The sequence below is a fragment of the Xenopus tropicalis genome, chromosome 2, assembly GCF_000004195.4.
Source record: "Xenopus tropicalis strain Nigerian chromosome 2, UCB_Xtro_10.0, whole genome shotgun sequence".
In the NCBI taxonomy this organism is placed as follows: domain Eukaryota; kingdom Metazoa; phylum Chordata; class Amphibia; order Anura; family Pipidae; genus Xenopus; species Xenopus tropicalis.
Genome location: NC_030678.2, coordinates 76027824 through 76053329, shown reverse-complemented (window position 1 = coordinate 76053329; position 25506 = coordinate 76027824). Strand labels below are relative to the sequence as shown.

Genomic DNA, 25506 nt, shown 5'->3' with positions numbered 1-25506 from the left:
CGAGTGGTGAAGAGGGGCGATGAAGGGCAGTTAAGGGGGGCTGTTGTACATGGGAGGGTTTGTTCTCCTTTATGTGCATCTATTCATGGGCATGCCCCTTTGTCAAGCATCCCTATGACACAGCCAGATTGTCTTATCTCTGAAAAGGCCTGGATGGTTTATAAAATTCACTTCCCCCAGACCAGTGTCCACCAATGTTGAACATGGCAACGTCTCTGGGGTGTCCATTTGGAGGGGTTGAACTTAATGAAGTTTGGTCTTTTTATCATATATCATATATACAGAAAATATATAGGCAAAAAAAGATCAAGGCAGGCAGCACAATGTACATACAGGCAGGAGGTTAGGGCAAGTGGTGAGAATCCTAGTCCAGAAATAGGAAGCTTGATGTACACTCTTACTTTAGCAAACCTTATCAATGAACTTGCCATTAAATATGTAGATAGCCAGGTCTATATAAAAAAGTTTGAACTTGTTGGATGTATTTTTTTTAATTACAGCTACTATGACCAATCATTTTACTGAAAATCAGAGGGGTAACTATAGAGGAAATCAACTGCTGGGGGCCCAAGAACTATAAGGGGCCTCATGGGATTGATAAATTGCTGCAATATATGCTCATGGAAAATGTCCTGTTTGTAGAGTTTAGGGGTCAAATAATCTTGCTGTGGGGCCCAATAATTGGTCCTTACTCTATAATAAGTTCATATAAAAAGTCAATAGTCATTTAGTGCGCTAATTTGTCAATCATTTCATTGTGGGGCAATGGAACTTACTTTAAGTTGTTTAATTCATTGGATGTCATTGGTGGTTCATTTGTTTGCCCCTGCCTGTTAAGCTTCTCTGAATTGCCACTGCTTGCTACTTAATTTATGTAAGTCTCTAAATATATGTTGTATTTGGATTTTTGCATTAGTGATCACTATAAAACTCCTGACCCAGTTACTGGTTCTTCATTATTTTTTGTGCACTAGTAAATGTTTAAATAGTAAGAGTATGGCACACACAGACAGCATAGGGCAGGCAGAGTATGGCACACAGAGAGAGCATAGGGCAGGCAGAGTATGGCACACACAGGCAGCATAAGGCAGGCAGAGTATGGCACACGCAGGCAGCATATGGCACACGCAGGCAGCATAGGGCAGGCAGAGTATGGCACACGCAGGCAGCGTATGGCAGGCAAAGTATGGCGCACACAGGAAGCATAGAGCAGGCAGAGTATGGCACACACAGGGAGCATAGGGCAGGCAGAGCATGGCACACACAGGAAGCATAGAGCAGGCAGAGTATGGCACACACAGGGAGCATAGGGCAGGCAGAGCATGGCACACACAGAGAGCATTGAGCAGACAGAGTATGGCACACGCAGGCAGAGCATGGCACACACAGGCAGTATAGGGCAGGCAGAGTATGGCACACACAGGGAGCATAGAACAGACAGAGTATGGCACACACAGGGAGCATAGGGCTGGCAGAGTATGGCACACACAGAGAGCATAGGGCAAGTAGAATATGGCATACACAGAGAGCATAGGGCAGGCAAAGTATGGCACACATAAGCAGCATAGGGCAGGCAGAGTATGGCACACACAGGCAGCATAGGACAGGCAGAGTATGGCACACACAGAGCAGCATATGGCGCACACAGGCAGCATAGGGCAGGCAGAGTATGGCACACGCAGGCAGCGTATGGCAGGCAAAGTATGGCACACACAGGAAGCATAGAGCAGGCAGAGTATGGCAAACACAGGGAGCATAGGGCAGGCAGAGTATAGCACACACAGGCAGCATAGGACAGGCAGAGTATGGCACACACAGGGAGCATAGAACAGGCAGAGTATGGCACACACAGGGAGCATAGGGCTGGCAGAGTATGGCACACACAGAGAGCACTGAGCAGACAGAGTATGGCACACGCAGGCAGAGCATGGCACACACAGGCAGTATAGGGCAGGCAGAGCATGGCACACACAGGAAGCATAGGACAGGCAGAGTATGGCACACACAGGGAGCATAGAACAGGCAGAGTATGGCACACACAGGGAGCATAGGGCTGGCAGAGTATGGCACATACAGAGAGCATAGGGCAAGTAGAATATGGCATACACAGAGAGCATAGGGCAGGCAAAGTATGGCACACATAAGCAGCATAGGGCAGGCAGAGTATGGCACACACAGGCAGCATAGGACAAGCAGAGTATGGCACACACAGAGAGCATAGGGCAGGCAGAGTATGGCACACACAGGGAACATAGGATAGGCAGAGTATGGCACACACAAGCAGCATAAGGCGGCAGAGTATGGCACACACAGGCAGCACAGGACAGGCAGAGTATGGCACACACACAGAGAGCATAGGGCAAGCAGAGTATGGCACATACAGGCAGCATAGGGCAGGCAGAGTATGGCACACAAGTATAGCACACACAGGCAGCATAGGGCAGACAGAGTATTGCACACACAGGCAGCATAGGGCAGGCATACTATGGCACACACAGGCAGGGTAGGGCATGCATTGTATGGCACACACAGGCAGGGTAGGGTAGGCACAGTATGGCACACAAGTATGGCACACACAGGCAGCATATGGCAGGCAGAGTATGGCACACACAGGGAGCATAAGGCGGGCAGAGTATGGCACACGCAGGCAGAGCATGGCACACACAGGCAGCATAGGGCAGGCAGAGTATGGCACACACAGGGAGCATAGAACAGGCAGAGTATGGCACACACAGGGAGCATAGGGCTGGCAGAGTATGGCACACACAGAGAGCATAGGGCAAGTAGAATATGGCATACACAGAGAGCATAGGGCAGGCAAAGTATGGCACACATAAGCAGCATAGGGCAGGCAGAGTATGGCACTCATAGGCAGCATAGGACAGGCAGAGTATGGCACACACAGAGCAGCATATGGCGCACACAGGCAGCATAGGGCAGGCAGAGTATGGCACACGCAGGCAGCGTATGGCAAGCAAAGTATGGCACACACAGGAAGCATAGAGCAGGCAGAGTATGGCAAACACAGGGAGCATAGGGCAGGCAGAGTATAGCACACACAGGCAGCATAGGGCAGGCAGAGTATGGCACACACAGAGAGCACTGAGCAGACAGAGTATGGCACACGCAGGCAGAGCATGGCACACACAGGCAGTATAGGGCAGGCAGAGCATGGCACACACAGGAAGCATAGGACAGGCAGAGTATGGCACACACAGGGAGCATAGAACAGGCAGAGTATGGCACACACAGGGAGCATAGGGCTGGCAGAGTATGGCACATACAGAGAGCATAGGGCAAATAGAATATGGCATACACAGAGAGCATAGGGCAGGCAGAGTATGGCACATACAGGCAGCATAGGGCAGGCAGAGTATGGCACACAAGTATAGCACACACAGGCAGCATAGGGCAGGCATACTATGGCACACACAGGCAGGGTAGGGCATGCATTGTATGGCACACACAGGCAGGGTAGGGTAGGCACAGTATGGCACACACAGGCAGCATATGGCAGGCAGAGTATGGCACACACAGGGAGCATAGAACAGGCAGAGTATGGCACACACAGGGAGCATAGGGCTGGCAGAGTATGGCACATACAGAGAGCATAGGGCAAGTAGAATATGGCATACACAGAGAGCATAGGGCAGGCAAAGTATGGCACACATAAGCAGCATAGGGCAGGCAGAGTATGGCACACACAGGCAGCATAGGACAAGCAGAGTATGGCACACACAGAGAGCATAGGGCAGGCAGAGTATGGCACACACAGGGAACATAGGATAGGCAGAGTATGGCACACACAAGCAGCATAAGGCGGCAGAGTATGGCACACACAGGCAGCACAGGACAGGCAGAGTATGGCACACACACAGAGAGCATAGGGCAAGCAGAGTATGGCACATACAGGCAGCATAGGGCAGGCAGAGTATGGCACACAAGTATAGCACACACAGGCAGCATAGGGCAGACAGAGTATTGCACACACAGGCAGCATAGGGCAGGCATACTATGGCACACACAGGCAGGGTAGGGCATGCATTGTATGGCACACACAGGCAGGGTAGGGTAGGCACAGTATGGCACACAAGTATGGCACACACAGGCAGCATATGGCAGGCATAGTATGGCACACACAGGCAGGCAGAACATATAGCAAAATCCAAGTTTAGGGTAGGCAGAAAAAGATTATTATTAACATTTATTTATAAAGCGCCAACATATTCCGCAGCGCTGTACAATAAGTGGGTTTCATACGTTGGACATACAGAGTAACATATAAAGCAATCAATAACCTGCCTACACGAGCTTAGATCATGGTTACATAGATAAAAACATTATTATTATTAACATTTATTTATAAATACTTATTATACATATTCCATGGCGATGCTGTATAATAAGTATGCACACATCTGTCACATTGTGTAGTAATTTAAATGGGCTGTTTACCTTCCTAACATTTTTTTCAGTTCAGTTGTTCAGAAATTTGGGGGGGCAGTAGTGGGGGGGGTCAGAAGGGGTAAAGGGTTGGAGAAAGTAGAGGAACAAAACAAAAACAAAACTGCACCTAGGAGTGGTGTATTCAGATGTAGAGTAGTAAGGTGTAAGGGCCTGTAAAGATTTGTGAACTACAATCCCAGCATTACTAGGTGTTGTGGAGTATTGTTGGGGTTCTAGTTAGTGGTATAAATCTGTAATTCCCACTACATTCAGTTAAAGGGCTATCTCACATGGGTGCTATCCTGTAACAGTACAGCTGTTACTGCACAAACAAGGTGTACATTGTGCTTTCTTCGTATTACCATGGCTATCTTAATATCTGGTGGGGGTGTAAAGGTTCAGGTTGTACATTTAATTTTAAGGGCACATCAGCCCTGAGATGCTTCAAAATAGCAAACAACGTGATGCGTGCAAACTACAGCACAATTGCTCGCTTTTTTTTTTTAAAACTATAGTCCGGCCCCCCAACAGTTTGAGGGACCGCAGCCCACTACATGATTACTACATGTAATCATGTAGTGGGCTGCCTAGGGGCAGCCAGTTTGAAAATCTGGCCCTGCATGTAATAATAGTTGATACATTTTTTATCTTGAGCCCTGCCAAGAGTTTCATTAAATGTTTGTCATGATTTTTATGGTGTACTTTTTATTTCTAAATTACACTGTTTACATAGCAAATAATTTATTCTACCATTTAAAATTCTATTGTTGAACCAACAAATGCATTTTTTTAATTGTAATATTGGTGTGTTAGCAGCCATCTTAGTGCATTGTGCCTGAGTCTGAGCTTTCAGACATAGCCAGTGCTACGCATTATAACTGCTTTCAGATAACCTATTGTTTTTTCTGCTCCCATGTAACTGGAGGAGTCCTAAGCCAGACTTGGATTTCTTACTATTGAGCCCTATTCTGTTATCTACTGAAAGCTGCTATCTTGCTACTGTTCTGCTGATTGGCTGCCGGGGGTGTGATATCACTTTAACTTGCAGCTCAAAGTAATGTGTGACTGAGGTTTATCAGAGCACAGGTCACATGGCTGTAGCACCCTGGGAAATGAAGAATATGGCTAGCCCCATGTGAAATTTCAAAATTAAACATACAAAATTCTGCTGGAGAAGCTCTATTAACTTATGGTTTTTATACAACTAAAGTTTGCCTTTAAGCCAGGAATTAAAAAATGAGCACCTGCTTTGAGGCCACTGGGAGTAACATTCAGTGCGTTGTTGCTCACCAACCACTAGTTGGGGATCACTGCTTTACAGATTACTAAAGTGCCAGACTGAAACACCAGATACAGCAACATTAAACTGTAAATGTCAAGTTTAGAAAAACTGAGAAAAAACTAGAAATCAATTGAAAAAAGTATTTATTTCTGGCGTACTATACAAAACCAACTAAACTAACATAAAGTTTGAAAGGTGAACAACCCCTTTATTTACCCTAGCAATTACATCAGTAAATCCTGAAAAACTTAATTCCTTTACAACTAAGAAATAGCTGAAAACTTAGTTTGTTGCAATGATATTTAACAGCCAAGAAATTGCAAAATATCATCAGACTTGTATGTGAATGTCAAAATCATTTCAGTGCACCGAGAACTGGCAGTGTGAGTTTACTTAATGCCAGTGGTACTGAGCATGATATGACAGCTCCTCCCACCTCCTCCTCCTGAGCAGCTACTGGAGGATATGTGTACGCCTCTCCAACCATCTGTCCTGGCAGAGCCACATTCTACTGGTTCTTCCCCCAACACCACAAGTTCCTCAGATGCTCAGGAAGCAAACTTTCCCATGTCAGGGTTCCAGGGAGTGAACACATTGGCGGAAAGGGAAAGCAATGGACTGCACACTGTACGGGAGCTAGGAAAGGTGGATAAATAAGGATAGAGGGAAGTCTGCATGCACCATAGCACTGTTCAGCAGGAAGTGTGCTGTTGCAGCAATTCTGTATACAACACACTGTGCTCTCCCTGCAGCATTGTACATATAACGCTGTGCTCCTTCAGTGTTTGACATGGAAAAATTCTGGTGCTCCTATGTCAGTGGGCGCTCCTGATCCTAACCATTTGACCTATTTCATGGACATCTCTATTTCTGTATGGGAATACATTTAAAGGAAATAGACTAGGAGAATAAAGAGGATGAGTGAGGAGTAAAAAGATATTGGACTGCGGTCCTATGGTCTAATGCAGGGGTGACCAATACGTCGATCGCGGTCCACCAGTCAATCCTCCGTGGATCACTGGTGGACCGTGATGAAGCCAGGGATGCACAAGTGCTAGGGCCCCTAGCATCCCAGTACGACAGTGCCCCCAGCAGCCCTCTACATATAATACTGTGCGCTCCTTCAGCTCCTGCCCTCTACATATGAGCAGCCCCCTGCATATCACACTGCGCTCCCCCAGCAGCCCTCTGCATATCACACTGCGCTCCCTCAGCAGCCCTCTGCATATCACACTGCACTCCCCTGCATATCACACTGCGCTCCCCCAGCAGCCCTCTGCATATCACACTGCGCTCCCCCAGCAGCCCTCTGCATATCACACTGCGCTCCCCCAGCAGCCCTCTGCATATCACACTGTGCTCCCCCAGCAGCCCTCTGGATATCCCACTGAGCTCCCCCAGCAGCCTTCTGCATATCACACTGTGCTCCCCCAGCAGCCCTCTGGATATCACACTGAGCTCCCCCAGCAGCCCTCTGCATATCACACTGAGCTCCCCCAGCAGCCCTCTGCATATCACACTGCGCTCCCCCAGCAGCCCTCTGGATATCACACTGAGCTCCCCCAGCAGCCCTCTGCATATCACACTGCACTCCCCCAGCAGCCCTCTGGATATCCCACTGAGCTCCCCCAGCAGCCCTCTGCATATCACACTGAGCTCCCCCAGCAGCCCTCTGGATATCACACTGAGCTCCCCCAGCAGCCCTCTGGATATCACACTGCGCTCCCCCAGCAGCCCTCTGCATATCACACTCTGGAGTCTCCTCCTCCAGCATATATGTGTACATCACACCATGCCTGGGCCTGGGCTTTTCCCCTGTAAATCCCCCATACACTGCCTTTCTAGTAGGGTGACCAGATCACTTGAAAATTCAGGGACACCTCTAATTAACACATGTTGAAGGGCAACACTGATTGCATTTAAAATAAAATACAATAAGTTACACCCTGCTAGCTGGATTTTTTTTAGACGTGTCCCTAAATGTTCAACTGATCTTGTCCCCCTACTGTGCAGCTCACCATGCGGCTCCGCTTCTCCAGCACTCATATATAGGGCACAATGCATTTCCATATTACACCCAAAGCACTTCTACCCTCTCGCATTTGCCTCAAGCGCAGCTCCCATTGCGGCCCATTACAGCTCTCACATCAACCCTCGCCTCGCCTTACGAGGTTTCCTGCCTAACGAAACCTTTCCTTACGCCCCGCTACAACTTTCTAGCAGTTTAACCCTGCAGCAACACAATCCTACATTCATCTCTGCAGCCAGCTAGACTCTTCCCACATTACATCAACCCCTCCCTCCCACAGCTTGGTCACATGGCTTTGACGTCACGATCTCGTCCAAGCCAATCCATTGTAGCCTGTACCACATGCACTGAGGTAACCCTGATCACACCACCCCTCTGTCAGATTCTGAGGGGGCGTGTGGGGTATAGGCTTAAGGCTGGGCAACGTGTATTCACCTGTAAACAGAGGCTGGGCAGCACCATCATCTTGCTGTAGGGCACCTCTCATTCATTCCAGCCATCCAAGTTGCTGGGGGAGGTTTTCTCTGATCTTCCTTACGCAGGTGAGTAGCTGATGTTCGAGTACATGATTTAATATGGGGCATGGTTTGTTTGTTGGCATTGGTGTACAGCGGAAGAATTTCCCTACAATATAATCTGACAACAGGAAAGAATTGTTAGCCAGAATCTATGCATTTTAAAAAAAAATTGGAACGCAACTTAATCCTCTTAGAGATTTCCATGTTATTTTTGTGTATATAAGAGCTGATCAGTCATTAGTTCAGTTGCATAGAAACCAGGGTTCAGGATGCATGTTAATACTCCCAGGCAACATGTGTATTTTATAAAAGTCCCGTGCTAAAGTGGTGTGGCTTTCTGTATCAGAACAGGTCAGTCTGCTTTTAGCCTGTGTTTGCTTCCTTGGATACACAGGAAGCTTCCAGGTGCCTAAGTTCTGCATATACCAGTGGCAAATAAATACCTTTGCCCCATCCCTTTATCGCTCAACAAATAAAACGATCAGAGAATTTTATTTGAATGAATGAAGTTAAAAAGTTTTATCATGGATTGGCTGTTTCTTCAGTGACATGTATAAAGCACATAACACAAAAACATGTTCTGAACTTCCTGGATTGCTCATTGCTGGAATAACTTGTACTTAGCTAAATAATGGCAGGTGCTTTCACAGGATAGTTACAGTCTAACCACAACGGAAGGTGGATATTCCTCTTTATTTTGGCACACAGCTGTAGTTTTATACCATTTAGCTACTCCAAGTATGGCCAACTAGGCTTTTTCTCTATTAAACCACAACATCCTCTACAAGCAAAGAATGTTTGGGAATGTTGTCTGTTGTAGTTCAGCAACATCTGAAAGGACTCATATTTATTTGCTGCACCTTGTCAGGTATGCTTGGGCTTCTGGTTACTGGCTGATAAGCTGAGTTGTAAAAAAAAACAAAACTGCAAAAAGACAAATTTGCCATTTGTACTAAAGTGTAAATTATCTTTCATCCTTTGGCTGGCATTTTAAAATAGGCACTCCAATCAATATTTCTTAAAAACAGGCTACAGTTTGCAAAACTATAGCTACAGCCTCACACTTCTGTTTAATATATGTAACATATAATTCACCTCTGAGGCATCAGTACAGTTTAACCCTTGTGCATCTTTGGACTGGCATTCAAAATAGGCCCTGGCATTGCAAGTGCGCATAGACCCCACCAGCCCTCCACCGGCCAACTAAATAGTGACTGCCTATGGCATCTTACAACAACCCCATACAATTGCCAGGATCCAAAGTCTGGGCCTGCCCTTAAAGTCCATTCCACTAGTGGGGACAATTGGACCCTACCCTTTCACCTATGTCACGGCCAATTGGGTAAGTGGAATATGTAATAAATGTCAGGTCAAACCTCCAGCCCCTACTTCTTAGCCTGAGGTGGGGGGAGTGGTGAGATGCCCCCAGCCTATCCTATGAGTCAAACCACCATGATCTAGGTGGGGTTGGAGACAAATTAAAATAAGCACAGTAGCCCAGTGATTAGCACTGCTTACTTGCAATTCTGGGGCCCTCAGTTTGATTCCTGCCTGGGCACTATCTAAAAGAAATTTGTATGGTCTCTGTGTCTCTGAACTTGGGCAGCGACTAAAGTAAATGATGAATTCAGGTAAAGATGATGTACCATGGTATTAGCCAGTAAAAAAGTTATAGGATATGAATATAACAAAAGTGGTGTAAAGCAATGTTCTGAAAGCTTGCTTTGGTTATCATCTTAGTTAACCGATAACTGTATCAACTTTTACGCCACCTTCATTTCAAAAGTTTAATCTTTAAATGATAAACAATCTCTGTAAAAGTGCTATATTAATAAAAAAGGATAATAACAATAATAACAATAATAATAACAATGTATAATTATAACCACAGTTCCGCGCTCTGAACCGGTGCCTACTTAGGGACTAGGGGCACATATAGAAACTGAGCCATTCCCGTATTGGTGATTGATGAAAATTCAGATGGACTTGAAGCCAATCAAAAGGAAGCTCTTTTCCTCCTGTAGGCCTGCAACTATATGTTGTACATTATCTGTTTGCTGCTCACAGTAATATATTTTATCTATGTTTATTTTCTCTTCTGTATGTAAAAAAGATGCCTAACACGGTAAAAAAACTTTTAGATTTTTAATTACTATTGGTGGGAGGGGAGATAAATCTGGGGACCCTGGTCCTCCTCACCCCACTTGCAATTAATATCTTGGGGTGAAAGCGCTAGTAGACACTTATTTTTATGCAGGACACTTAAAGGTAATGTCACATGGGACATTTTTTCCCACCCGATCCACCATTGGTTGCAGAAAAGATCGTTTGTACCCTTCATTAACTTTCACAGCTGAATCATCAGATATGGAGGTAGAAACAATAGAAATTCTACCCCTATCTGACGATTCAGCCCTAAACACATGCCTTTGCTTGGGCACCTTCAACGACCCCTGATAAAAACCTTTTGTCCCACCCGATCTACAAGAGGACCGATATTCAAGGCTTTTGCAGTATCGATCACCTCGTAAACCCACCATACACTTGTTTCGTACGATAATATCGGTGCATGTATGGCCAGCTTTAGTGCCAGGGTTTTTACCCTTTCCCATACCCCACAAGGCACTAAACAGGATTGTATGTTATGGCACCTCACCCCCACATAAATGCATATATATTTATGGTGTCTTTTTTTAAAACCTTTAGTGGTACTGAATTTGACTAAATAGTCATATGTTCTGAAGCTGGTGGAACAGGTTTTACCATCTGTACTGGTTCTTTTATGCCCCCCAACACTGTCAAAAAAGGATGTGGTTTACAAGAGCTAGTTTTGCATTTACTCTGATTATTCTGTGGACATATTTTCAAAGTGCACCCAGAATTTTATTGAAATCTAAAAAGTTAAAAGTTATTCTCTAACTACTTCTGCCAGCAGCCTTGAGGTTAATATTCTGTACTGGAGGCTTCTTGTAAAGAAAATAAAGAATGTTACCAATACTGTATATGCAAACTTCAGAGTGGAATGCTTTTATTATAACCATTATATTTTATCTTTATGTTTTAAAGCACAAAATGGAGGAGTCTTTGCCTCAGTCTAAGTTGCTCGATCAGCATTCCCGTTTCATCATTGGCTCGGTGTCAGAGGACAATTCCGAGGATGAATTTAGCTCAATGGTTAGAGTGGACCTAGAGGATAAAGAGAGATCTTCATCTCCAGCATCCATAGCCTCCACAGCCTCAGATACCCTTTCTGATATGGGGCTCTCAAACTATCAGGACAACCTTGCTCTGCAAATGAGGTATGTCTTTTTATGATACATTACTTTCTGTAGGTTTCACAAAAGAATTTCAAGCTTTTGCCTTTTTCTGAGGTTTTTAGAAAGCTGTCCTTGATAAATATGTGACTCCATAAATCCCACTGCTTTTGTCTAGCAACATCATGACCCAGACATGCAGCATGGTGCCTCATTTGGTTGCAGAACACTGCAAAACACATGTATGGATGGTCATGTGCAGTTTCGGGCTAAGATTTAAATTTCCATTACAAAGAGGCCCAAGCAGCCTCTTACAGGCCCAGTAAACAGTGTATATGGCAGCTTACCGCAGCCCTTCTGGTATTTGCCAGAATCTATATATTGTCAGTTTGTGCCTGGTCATGTGTACAAGTCCACTGATTATATGGGGAATATGCCTTTACTGTTCTGATGTATCTAAATTACTGTGACAGTTAAATGCCCTTGTGTTAATCTGTAAAAAACATAAAATTGCGCTGTATGTTACTTTTATCATTTTTTACATATCTGCAGTGGTTTCTCAATTCCAGTGTTCATATGTTAGCAAAAAGTGGGGCATCTTTCAATCTACTGTGACATTTACTCCATTGAATTTTTCCTCCGCCCTGGGTACAGCACAGACTCGTGCAGTTCTGTACATTGTATTTGTAGCAAATTATTATAGTTTATTTATAGTGGCGCTTTATAAATACACATTAATACCAAATTGCTAATGAAGTAGCAAAATATTCATTTTCCTCTTTGTTATTTACTCATACAAATTTTTACATGGGCAATTTACAATTTTTTCTTGAATGACCATAGACTGTCATGCTGCTCTCAAAACCAATATGTAGTTTTTAGTAGGTATTGCTATGTCCCTTGGCAAGTATTGCTCCTCTGAAAAACTGTCAGGCAAAGTTTGCCCAGGTGCAGTAACCCATAGTAACTATATATTTGCTTAAACATATATAAACAGGTACCCAGTAAATGCTAAATGCTAATTGGTTGCTATAGGTTACTTCACCTGGGCAAAGTTAGTGCCTTTTGTTACATAACCCCATTCATTGTGTTACCTTAATAATATTTGTAGAAATAATGTTAGAATGTTGTTTAGCTATGCCTTAGGTTTAAGATGTTTTTACACAAGAATGTAGTTACTAGGTAACTGTGCCATGGCTGTATGAAACAACCTTGTTTGCCTTTCCTAGGCTAAAATAAAACTATGATGGAGCTTAACAAGACAAAAATTTGCATAAAAGAAAAGCCCTACATGACCTTCAATGGGAATTATTAATATTGGGTCTCCCCCATCATAGTTGTTATATTTATCCAGTAGTAGTGAAGCAGTGCTAATAAGCTCTTAAAGTTGAAATACCTGATAGAAGAGAAATAAAGGAAGAGAAAACAATGTGTCACTTACAATGGCATTAAAGTAATATATGACTTACTTTTAGCATTTTACAATTCACTATATTCTTTTTACCTTTTTATTCTCTGTTGCTGCTTTTTTCTTCTTTTGGGTATTTCTAGATCTTATTAGCATTAGTCAGCTCCTACTTATGGGGTTGTGTGCGTGTGTCCATGTGTCCATTTATTAATTATCAATCTTATTGTACATCCCATCTCCTAAAACCAAATGACTGGGCTTACATTTCTTTTTATCACTTACACTTTTATAAATTTTACCCTAGAAAAAGTCTCTCTGACAAAATGTCACGGAAAGCTTATAGATAAATGACATTACAAATCTGACCCTTTCAGAGTGACAGAGGATTGACCTGATGCAATGTATGGGTGTCAGATGGTTTGCACAATTGTTTGCATGGCTGTCTGGATCCTCTTATCTTATCACAGAAGCGGCTAGGCTGGTCATGGATTGTACCTAGCATGGTCCCTTGTGTAATTCTATGAAAGAAGTAAAGGCTACTTTCTGTGCCTAAAAATTGGCATACACAGCAGCTTTAAAGCTGCTGATTTGGCACCTTCAGGACCCAGCCAGTAGCTTATCTATCTGTGTATGAGCCTTCCCCGACAGATATTGGCGAGTTTCAAAATCCTGTCAGGTGGTGACTGCATCTGCGTGTTGATGCGGTCCTTTCCTGATGGGCATGCATTGGCCAACATCATGATCCTATGATTGGGCCATGGTGAAACGCAGGACCAGAATGAAGGGTAGGCTGACCAGGCATCTGCCAAGGGTGTAACGCTGGTGGGGGAGGCCCAAGCAGGTACCTTTCCTCCCTACCATTGTACCATTGTCATTGCACAACATACTTTACCCCCCCCACGATGTCAGTGTGCATGCACGCTTTATTGCTCACTCATAGGCATGCAGGGGGGTTGGGAGGACGCAGGAGCAAGGTGGCCCAATGCTTGTGTGTCTGCTAAGCTAACAATATTTGTACCAACTCTGGTAATGTATTTGTTTAATGTAAGATGCTGATATCTGTGTACAATTTGTTGACTGGGTACTGGCAGAAGAGAAAGTGGGAGGAGCCTCAGCTTCTAAGGGCAAGGGCACACGGTGTGTATGTCCTCTTCTCTCAGCTTTGCATCTTTCAGTCAGCTTCCCTACGCTGCACCGTGTGCCTGCACCAAAAAATACAGTAACCACATAAGTGCGGGCACAGAGATGAAAGTAGATGTTTTTCAGGCCGACTTCTGATCCGCTCTGCTCTGTGTCCTCGCAGTTATTGCAGTTTTTAGTGCAGGTACATAGTGCAGCGTTGGCAAGTGGTTTTGCTTCTCTCAGCCTGACTGAAAAATGCAGGGCTGAGAAAGGCTTGTGCCCTTGCCATAAACGCACTGTTCTGGTTGTTTGAGCTGTTTTTTAGATAAATGAAACAATAGAAAGGTGATCATACAAAACAGGAGGATTTATTTTCATGTATCTAGTATCTTGTTTCTCATAGATTATGCTTGGAGACATTTTTCAGCTGGTTTGTATTGTTGACAAAAGACCATCTACTATAACCTTAAACCTCAAAGAATTTAGTGTTTCTTTTAAATGTTTTTCAAATATACAAGCATACAGTTAATTAAGGTTGGTGTAGTTGATATTTAGATGTATTCAGTACCCCAAATCCGAAGTTGAGTTGGATTCAATTAAGTCAGGATCTATTTAAGATAAGTGAGGCATTTTCTCATGTACTCTGTGGAGAATACTTCTGTTGTACTAAGCAATATAGCTGTTTGAATCAGCTATATTGCTTAGTACAACAGAAGTATTCTCCTTGTTGTGCTATGCCCTCCATTGGTGTAACCAGGAAGACTACTTGTTTCACAAAAAATTATTCAAAGGGGGGTTCAACAGGATCCTAAATGAAGTGCAGTTTCAGACATTTGCTAGCCTCATGCTCCTAATGCCCTTCATGTCTGTTGGAAAAATATATGATTGGCTTATCCTACCTATACAGGAAACTCACTACAACCCCATTGATATGTTCTATGAAACCACAGGGCTCCACTGAGACAGCCTTATGTAGAGTGGCAAATGATCTCCAGACTGCCAAGACCAAAGGACACTACTCGGTTCTCATTCTCTTAGACCTTTCCTCTGCTTTTGATACTGTCGACCATTCTGTCCTTATGCAAATTCTCTTTTCTCTGGGTATCCGGGATCAGGCTGCATCCTGGTTCTCTTCCTATCTCTCTAACCGCTCCTTCTCTGTTGCTCTTGCTAACAAATCCTCTACCCCGGTTCCGCTTAGTGTGGGAGTGCCTCAGGGCTCTGTGCTTGGTCCTTTGCTGTTCTCCCTGTACACTCTCTCTTTAGGAGACCTTATTTCTTCTTTTGGTCTTAAATATCACTTATATGCAGATGACGTCCAGATATATTTAGACACCCCTGCACTAACTGCTGATGTTCAAACCCAGATTGGTAACTGCCTCCTGGCTATCTCCTCCTGGATGAACCGATGCCAGCTCAAACTTAACCTAGCTAAAACAGAGCTCATGGTCTTCCCGCCCAAACCTGGCCCCCCCTCCTCCTTTCACCATTACTATTGATGGCATGACCATCAACCCTGTAAATTCTGCACGCTGCCTTGGGGTAATCTTTGACCAGTCACTCTCCTTCTCTAACCATATTAATAACACTGCCAAAACCTGCCGTTTCTTCCTACGCAATATTGCCAATATACGCCCCTTTCTTTCACAAGTAACAGCTAAAACACTAATCCCTTATCCTTTCCCCCTTAGATTACTGCAATCTCCTACTAACCGGCCTCCCAGACTCCCACCTCTCTCCCCTGCAATCAATTTTAAACTCTGCTGCCAGGATACTCCTGCTCTCTCCTAAAGCTGGCCATACACGTGGCGATCTGACGATGGTCGCACGAAACATCGTCAGATCCGCCACACACCATTCAGGGCTGAATCGGCAGGTAAGGAGGTAGAAACAATAGGATTTCTACCTCCTTCTGCCGATTCAGCGTTGAAGGGAGATTTTGGTCAGGCGCCTTCTATGGCGCCCGATCAAAATTTTCAAACTGGTCCGATCGGCGAGTCGGCCGATATCAGCAGCTTCCTGTGATATCGGTCGACTCGCCAACATACCATACATGCACCGAATATCGTACGAAATGAGGTTTCGTACGATATTATCGGTGCGTGTATGGCCACCTTAAGAGGGAACCTGTTCAGCCTCAATTAAGCTCTCTTGGATGGTTACCTGTTAAGCAAAGGATAGCTTACAAAATCCTTCTGCTAACATTCAAAGTCCTTCACTCCTCTGCTCCTCACTACATTTCTTCACTGGTCTCTCTGCATGTTCCTGGTCATCTCCTCCGCTCCTCTCAGAGCCTCCGTCTTTTTACACCATCCACACCCACTGCGCTCTCTCGTCTTAAACCTTTCTATCTTGCTGCTCCTTACCTCTGGAACTCTATCCCTGAATCCCTCCGTAGGGAACACTCACTAACTCTCTTTAAGAAAAAGCTCAGCTGTTACCTTCTGGAGCACTAAAACATTATTTTGCCCAGTCCTGCGCTTAAGGGCAAATGCCCATACCTGGTGCACTCTTACCTTCCAATTTGTGCCTGTATGTTACCCAACCACTTAGATTGTAAGCTCTACAGGGCAGGGACCTCCTTCCCACTGTGTCTCATACCACATGGCACTTATATATATTTATAATTACTGTATTTATTTATTATATCACTTGTCCTCCCTGTAATTTTGTATTCTGTAAGATTGTACAGCGCTGCGTACCCTTGTGGCGCTTTATAAATAAAGTTATACATACATACATACATACATACATACATACATACAGGGCAAAGAGAAGGTGGGAAGAGCAGGCCTCTCCCTCATTCATACTAATAAATTTGTAAAAACTGTAATATTTGACAGATAAGAAAGAAAGAAAAGCTGTTTTTAAGGGGGTTATATTAAATTCTAGAATGTTTATGGACTAATGATACAAAAATGGTCTGTTCCAGCTATGCGCAGAGGCAGGCAGTGTAGGGCCATTCATGCAAACACAGCAGAGTTGTAGCACAGGGCCTTCTATGCCTCCCAGGCTACAAGGGATTCTTTCACATGAATACAGCAGTCAGGTCAGGGTTATTAAAGTTCAAATGCACACGCTACTTTCCTCTCCCAGCTACAGCTTCCACCAGTGGTATAGAAAACTCACATATGCCAGCAGTCTTGCCTTGAATAAACCATGATGCATGCTCACCCCATGTATGGTGCAGCCAAACACAGTAGTTATCCTGATCACGCTAGTTGGTAGGCGGGGTTTTAACTGAACTGAGTTTGGCAGCTAAAAGGGATGTAGTAAGACGTCTGATCCCTTCCAAATTTCTCATTGCTAAATGCATTTTTCGTCATTTCAATTAGCAATTTTCATTGATTCACATCAAAATGAAGCCCTGAAATTCTGCCTAACGATTCCTAGCAGAATTTAATTCCAAAACAATTCAAAATTTGCTAGAGGGTTAAGAAAGATGCTGTGCAATGCTGGCAGGCTGCAGTTTCTTTGGCTTTTGCCTAAAGGCAATCGCAGTTGCACTTAATTGTTTGGCTCAGGTCAGATCTGCATGTGGCAAAAAGTGTTACTGATAAATAATGTTAATGAGTAGTAGCATAGATTGTAGGATAATGAGCTGGTGATATTGAGAACGAGATATTTAGGGGCAATACAGAAACTAGCTTCTAGTTACACTACCAAATACTGTATGCCTTTTTATATTTTGTTTTTTTAACCTGTATGTACACAGATGGTTACAAATATTACAAGTTATATATGAAATCTATTTTTCAAAAACCCCTTATCCAGAAAGCTCTGGAATACATAAATGCTATTTCCCATAATCTAAGTTGGTGGCAAAATAAATGTGAAATTATTAGATTTTTATTTAGTAGACTTGGTGATCTAAATTACGGAAAGACCCCCTTATCTTAGAAACCATTGTTCCAAGCATTCAAAATAATATATTTCATATAACATGAAATATGGCACAGAATCACAGGAACTGGTTTAATAACTTAGGTATTACATTGCACTAATGCAGTTACCCATAAATACAATATTGTATTTTTTTTTCTAATTTTCATAAAACTGATCAAGACAGATTTGTGATTGGCTGTTATAAGTAGCTGTGCTGGTGCTACTGAGCCTTCTATGCTGTTGGGTCAGTGGGCTGTTAAAAAAAAAAAAGAAACAAAACATAAAAATGCAGTAAGGACCCTGACAGCAAACTTGTATAATGCCTCAGCTTCCCGCTGTCTCTCAGATGGCAATGCGGGACCTGTCACCTTAAGAAATAATTCTAAATTGTTTTCTATTGTGTTTGTCAAGCAAAATAAACTTTACTTACACTATATAAATTATTCAAATCTTCAGCATTGGAATTTACAATTGCAGCAAGCAGGCAGGCACCATTTTGTGGTGTTTTGTTATGAAAGCAGGCATTGCATCCTGCTAAAATCTTGCTTCTGTGCCAGTATGGGGGGACCCGATGCCCATATCCATGCACTGGTTACAAAATTACATGGTTAGGAGGGAGGGGGAATGTGAGGACTGCAGCAACATCTAAGAAGTCCTGAATTCAAAGTAACTGTCTGCCCCGACTCTATGCCTAAGGCAGGGCTGTCCAACTGGCGATCCCCCTCTGTGTGGCCCCCCACCTGTCTGGCTGCTTTGATGGCTTACCTTTGTGTATTACCTTTAAATGGTATCAGTACTGAGATTAACTGCCCCCCTGCATTGCTCACACCTCAGATTCAGGCTGTAATCCCCCTGTATTGTTTAATCATGTAATCCCCTGTACTGTTCATACCTTTTAATGCCTTCATTGTTTCCCCCTGCAGTGTTCACACCTCAGGCTCTGGCTGTAATCACCCACATTATTCCCCTGTTCACACCTCAGACATTCCCTCTGACACATCCAGCATTGTGTCACTGTATGCTGCCTGTGTGTGCAATAGGGTAGGCATAGTATGGCACACATAGGCAGGGGTGGGCAGGAATAGTATGGCACACATAGGCAGGGGTGGGCAGGAATAGTATGGCACACATAGGCAGGGGGGGCAGGCATAGTATGGCACATATAGGCAGGGGAGGGCAAGCATAGTATGGCACACATAGGCGGGGGGGGCAGGCATAGTATGGCACACATAGGCAGGGGAGGGCAAGCATAGTATGGCACACATAGGCAGGGGAGGGCAAGCATAGTATGGCACACATAGGAAGGGGAGGGCAAGCATAGTATGGCACACATAGGCAGGGGAGGGCAGGCAGAGTATGGCACACATAGGAGGGGTAGGGCAAGCAGTACTCTGCCTGCTCTATGCCTCCCCTATGCTGCCTGTGTGTGCCATACTCTGTCTTCCCTATGCTGCCTGTGTGTGCCATACTCTGCCTTTCCTATGCTGCCTGTGTGTGCCATACTCTCCCTGCCCTATGCTGCCTGTGTGTGCCATACTCTGCCTTTCCTATGCTGCCTGTGTGTGCCATACTCTCCCTGCCCTATGCTGCCTGTGGAAGGTGAACCTGGCAGGGGTTTGTTCCTGAAGTTTGGCATTTGGAAATAGTCATTATGTCGTCCCCAAAGGGTGTAATTATATGCTAGGGGGTTGCTGTGCTATCCACAGAAGAGGAGGAGGCATATCGATTTAAGTGTATGACATAATATAATTCTTTCATATATAAATGAAGGGTGATATCCCTTCAGTGAGCACCAACCATTGGGTTTTTGCTGTGTTGCCACCATTAATGTGGGGATGGTCTTAAAAGCTCTTGTGATAGCATGGGTGTAGTTTGAAGTGGGTGTGGTTTAAAAAAGGGAAGTGGTCAAAACTGGCTTCCATTATCGGCCCTCCACCATGTAGGCAAGAAAAATTCCGGCCCTCGGTACCACAGAAGTTGGACAGCACTGGCCTAAGGCATAGAGGCGGGGCAGGCAATATATGATTGACAGCTGGGATTTTTAAATGCTTTTATAATGGGTATGGATGTGGTAATAAAAAAATGATTTTGGGTTTCATGTTTAATTTGAAAAGGGCTTTTATTATACAGCTTTTCATGTCTGGGTGACAGGTCCACTTTAAGGGACACCCATTTGTATATAAATGCTTATACAGGTATGGTACCTGTTATTCAGAATGCTCGGGACCTAAGGTTTTCCAAATAAGTGGTATCTCCCTAAGGGATCGCTATACCTAAAGTGTGCTAAAAAATTATTTAAACATTAAATGAACCAATAGTATTGGTTCTCCTCCAGTAAGGATCAATTATATTTGATCAGTTAAAAGATTCTGTTTTATTATTACAAAGAAAAAGTAAAACAACTTGAATTATTTGACTTAAATGGAGTCTCTGGAAGCTGGCTTTGGATAAAGGTTTCTAGATAATGGATCCCCATACAGTACAAAAAAATTCTAACTATCGGATTTTGTTGTCCATGGGACCCTGAAGCAGAGTTGTAGTCTGTGTAGGTTTTATGTCCCCAGAAGGCATGGCATATTGTAGGACTAATGGTCCACAGGAGACTTTTGTCCCAAATCGTCCTTTGTCACTTTCCACAGTTAAATGTGAAACACCTGCCTAAAGCACTCAACTGCTCAACCTTAAATAGAGCCTTACAGGTTTTAGACTAAGACGTACCAGGCAGGTGTGGGTATCTTGTTAAACTATAGAACATTTCACTCTGTGGAAGACAACTGGATGTTTAAAAGGCATATGCTGTGCAGTTTCAAACAAATGTTCTTATTTCTTATAATTGCCATATTGCAGTAATTATGAGAAATAAACACAGATCCCTCCATTAAATTTAACTGCCAAAAGACCACACCTAATGCAACTGGGGCTACATGTGGAGTCCCAAACTAAACTTTGTCCCCCTTATGCAGTAAAAGGTGGAGTAACCTATAGCAACCAATATACCAGTATGATGTTTGCCTTTAACCAGGTGAATACTACCTGCTGATTGGTTGTTTTAGGTGACCAGACCTGTATCAAAAATTCTACCTTTTATCAGTAAATACTGATCCAGCTTTTCAGCAATTCATTAAATGAGCATAACCATAAGGGGCAGATTTATCAAAATGTGAGCTTACTCAAGTTCTTTTCATTCCTCTGGGATTTTTAGTGTGTTTATCAAATTAATATGTATTAAGCTCCAAACTCACATTTTGATAAATCTGCCCCCTAAGTACCCTGGGGTTTATGTAGTCATTAACAGATTTTCCAACATGCAGAAACATTTATATTGCATGGCAAAATGACCAGATCAGATGACTATCTTACCTTTTTAGCCAACCTACTTTAAATAACTGAATAAAATGTTTAAATATAAGTTTGCTAAAAAGATGCAGGCATAAACTTGAAAGAGTATATTTTCAGCTTTCTGATAGTTTGAAGTTAGCTGTTACCTAAATAAACTTTTCTGGGAAAAGTTTATCCAGAAGATGGCAGACCAGCACTGCTTAAAAAAGATACCGCTTTTGGGCATGAGGCCTAGTGCCAAAGGTGAAAAGCTTAAGCAATCTTTGTTTTCTGTCTGTATGCATTACTGCCTTTTCACACAGTTTGAGACATTTATTTTGGTGCATTAACTGTAGAGTTTTGTAAAAGAGGTGCAAACCACCAAAAACATTTGTGTACATTTTGAGAAGTTCTCACACGAAAGAGCATGGACGATTCTGTTAATGAACATACTGGAATCAACTACCACTTATTTCTAAGGTAGGCTGCTAGTAGCTTTGTTCGTTTTGGTAGTGTATATTTTGGTAGACATTTTTGTGCTCAAATGTTTGTTTTTATTAATTTTTGTAGGTTTTGTTGATAATAGAAAAGACAGCAGGTTTGGCAAATGTAGGTCCAGATTTATCAAAGTCTAAGATTTTTACTGCAGAAAAATTCACCCACTCTCTGTTCATTACTATGGCATATTTAGAAGTGTATTTATCAAATGGTGAACTGTAACTTTCACCTATTGATAAATACACTTCTAAAAAACCCATAGGAATGAATAGAGAGTGGGTGAATGTTTTAATCTCACACTTTGATAAATCTAGTCCTTTAGGGCAGATTTATCAAAATGTGAGTGTAGAGCTTAATATCTAAAAACTCATCCATGTTCTATTCATTCTTATATACAGAATATGTTGCAATAACGTCATCCAGATATAGTTCCACTGTAAAGGTGGCAATATTCTTTGTTTTTCAATCATATGCATGAAACATAACTGTGCCATTCTGCATTTACAGATCTGTCTACATGCAGCATCATAGAAAACAGTGATGGGAACACAGTGAAAATACAGTGCTGTGTGCTGCATGTAAAAATTACTCTGTGTATATATTCTAAATGGGATCTTAATCTAATTTAATTTTGTTTTTAATGTGCAAACACTATCCTCCATGTGACAAAAATAAATTTATTTTTAAATATTTAGATTTACAACTTGGCTTATGTCAGAGGAGCTTGCGGCAAGATATCCATTTGCAATTGAAACTTTATTGGGTGCTGAACTGCATAAGTATAGCCTCCATTTGCCATGATATTGGAAGGGAGTGGGTGGGGCTTTCATCTTTTATTGTTTAGGGTACCTTGATCAATGTTTATATATCAATGGCTATTGGAGTTGGCCAGAGACAGTGTTCAGGCCAACCCTAATTTTTTCATACAACCTTATTGCAATGGCATGTTTCAGTCCATTCTGTATGCACATTTTATGGTGCAAAGGTACAAAAAAAGAAAGAAACAGAACATGCAATATCCGAAAAGGACTTTATCTGAATAAGATAAAAAATTATATTTACAGAAGCCAAACAATTAAAGGAGGTTAAAAAAAAGTGCTAGTGCATTATACTCTCTTAAATATGGAAGATGTGTTTCAGGCTGGTTTATTGAAACTTTATTTTCACTTATGCTATATGTCTCCTTTAAAGCAAAGATACATAAAGTAATATTTATTTACCTGCTTCAGCTAGTGCTCACATAGATACATTTATAAGACATGTCAATCCCAAAATAAAAGAGAACCTAATTATAAGCAACTTTCCAGTATCAATTTATTAAAAATGATTAGTGCTTTAAAAGTTATTTGTAAATGTAATTGCTATAGAAAGCAACATTTTGCTGAACTCCTGGTAGTTACTTTTTAAACAATGTTGCAAATACCAAGCTCCTCCAGCAAGTCAAGTCTGTAAAATCTGCTGGCGTTTGTTACATTGTTTCAACAGTCTGAGCCAGCAGAGCAGAGAAGGCAGGCAGACACTGCCTTTATAGAGATACTGACACTAAAAATGAAACCTAGCATTGTCTTTGCATGAGCTTTATAATTTTGCCATCAAAAGTATTTCTTGATGCTTTTACATTCCCTATCTGATCCCCCATGTTCCTCTATGAGGGGGCTGCCATATTTGTGCAGCAGTAGGCCGTTAGAATTAGAAGCTATAACTGACAGGCTGTGGAGGAACAGTCAGGTTGGTAAAACATTCAGGTTTAAGAACTTTAAGTAGCAATTGCTTATAAAAGCAGCCCTATCAGCAAAAAATAATAAACATCAACAACTTTTTATGTAGATTCATAATTAAAAAAGTAGTTTTTTGTGCCAGTACCACTTTAATAGCAGTTATATATACAAATAACTAAAAATTACTATTAAAAAAATAACCATTAAAAATGAATGTATATTGTAATGAATGTATATTGCAAAGTTGCTTAGAATTATCTTTTCTTTTATTAAGCTAAACATTATTTTTGGTGTTGACATGTCTTTTAAAGGTTTTAAAATACTCCAATCAAATCTAAAAATACCAGTTGCTTCAAAAGCAGCTGAACCTTGTCAAAGAAAGCCTAAAATTTCTTGTTCTGTTCAACCCCACCTTTTTTAAAGAAAAGGGCTTCTAAACAGTGATTTTGAAACAATAATGTGTGTTTATTTGCAGAAATTTGTTGTAAACTTTTGCATGCAGTGTTCCCTTTAATTTTCATATTGTGTCTTTTCTTTTGTGTAACATTTTAGGAGTGGTGGGTGGTTCTGAGCAAGCACTGAATCGTGCATCATACTTATTATTATGTTTGCAATGCCAACATTTTCAGCAGCGCTTTACAGAGATTATGCATTATTCACAGCAGTCCGTGACCCGGTAGAGTTTACAATCTAAGGTCCCTATCACATACCTCCCAACTGTCTCGATTTTCTTGGGACAGTCCCTGTTTTGACTGCTCAGCTGGCAGTCCTGGATTCTTACTGAAAAGTCCCTCATTTCCCTTTGATCGCCTGCACTGAACACTAAAAAAGATACAAATTTAACTAGAAAGGGAAGTTTGAGAACAAACCTCATGTTGGGTTGAAAAACATGAAGTCACTGAATGGGCTCTGCCCACTTTCTCTGACCTTGGGCCACAGTTATATAGTAAAAACCACTGTGCAAAGTTTGGGGACCCTGGTTTTAATAGTGTCTGAATGGCAGCAACTTAAATTTCCCCACCGAAAGTCAACGAGTGACATCTGATTGGCGGTTGGTGGCTCCACCCCCTTTTTCTAACCTGGAACTGCAGTTACCCAGTGACTAACTCTGCAAAGTTTAGGGACCCTAGGATTAATAGTTAAAGAACGGCAGCAGTTTAAATTTAAACCAATAAAAGTCAATAGGTGAATTGTGGTTGGTGGGTGTGCCCACTTTTTCTAACCTTGAGTCGAAGTCACCCAGTGACAAAAAGTGGGCACCCTGGCATAAATAGTGTGAGAATGGCAGCATTTTAAATTTAAACCAGTAAAATTCAATGGATGAAATCTGATTGGCTATTAGTGGTCCAACCCACTTTTCCTATTTTTGAACTGCAGTCCCCCAGTGACCAACTTTGAAAATTTTGGGGACCCAGGCATAAAAATTGTGAGACTGGCAGCATTTTACACTTCACCATTGAAAGTAAATAGGTGAGATGTTATTGGCTGTTTATTGCCTCCGCCCACTTTTTTTCTAACTTTGAATGACAAATACCCAGTGACTAACTCTGGAAACTTTAACAACCCTGGAATTAATACTTAAATAATGGCATCAGTTTAAATATAAACCAATGAAATCTAATTGGTGGAAATGGATTTGCTGTTGGTGGCTCCTCCCACTTGTTCTAACCCTGAATATGTAGTCATCCAGTCACTGACTGTGCAAAGTTTGGGAAGTCTGATTGGCTGTTGGTGGCTCCACCCACTTTTTAAACCTAAAAATGCAGTCCCCTAGTGACCCTGGTGTTAATACTGTGAGAATGGCAGCAGGTTGAATTTCCCCATTGAAAATCAATAGTTAAAATCTGATTGGCTGTTGGTGGCTCCAACCACTTTTTCTAACTCTGAATCGCAGTTACCTGGTGACTAGCTCTGCAAAGTTTGGAGACCTTAGTATTAATATTTAAAGAATGGCAGCAGTTTAAATTTAAACATTTGAAGTCTATGAAAGAAATCTGATTGGCTTTTGGTCGGCTCCGCCCACTTTTT

The 25506-nt window shown here is 42.5% G+C and overlaps 1 protein-coding gene across 5 annotated transcripts in view; it reads left to right on the top strand.

Moving 5' to 3' along the window:
- Positions 1-8042: 8042 nt before the first annotated feature.
- acaca (acetyl-CoA carboxylase alpha) overlaps positions 8043-25506 on the top strand; it is a 212370-nt gene continuing 194906 nt past the window's right edge. For 4 of the 5 annotated variants that reach the window (XM_002939656.5, XM_012957825.3, XM_012957826.3 and 1 more), the window contains exons 1-2: positions 8043-8299; positions 11342-11574. In XM_002939656.5, the coding sequence (XP_002939702.3) occupies positions 11348-11574 (227 nt within the window). In that variant the 5' untranslated portion in view covers positions 8043-8299; positions 11342-11347. Of the gene's footprint in view, positions 8300-11341; positions 11575-21638; positions 21743-25506 lie in introns of those variants that run through there. The other variant, XM_031896877.1, reaches the window with a different exon arrangement.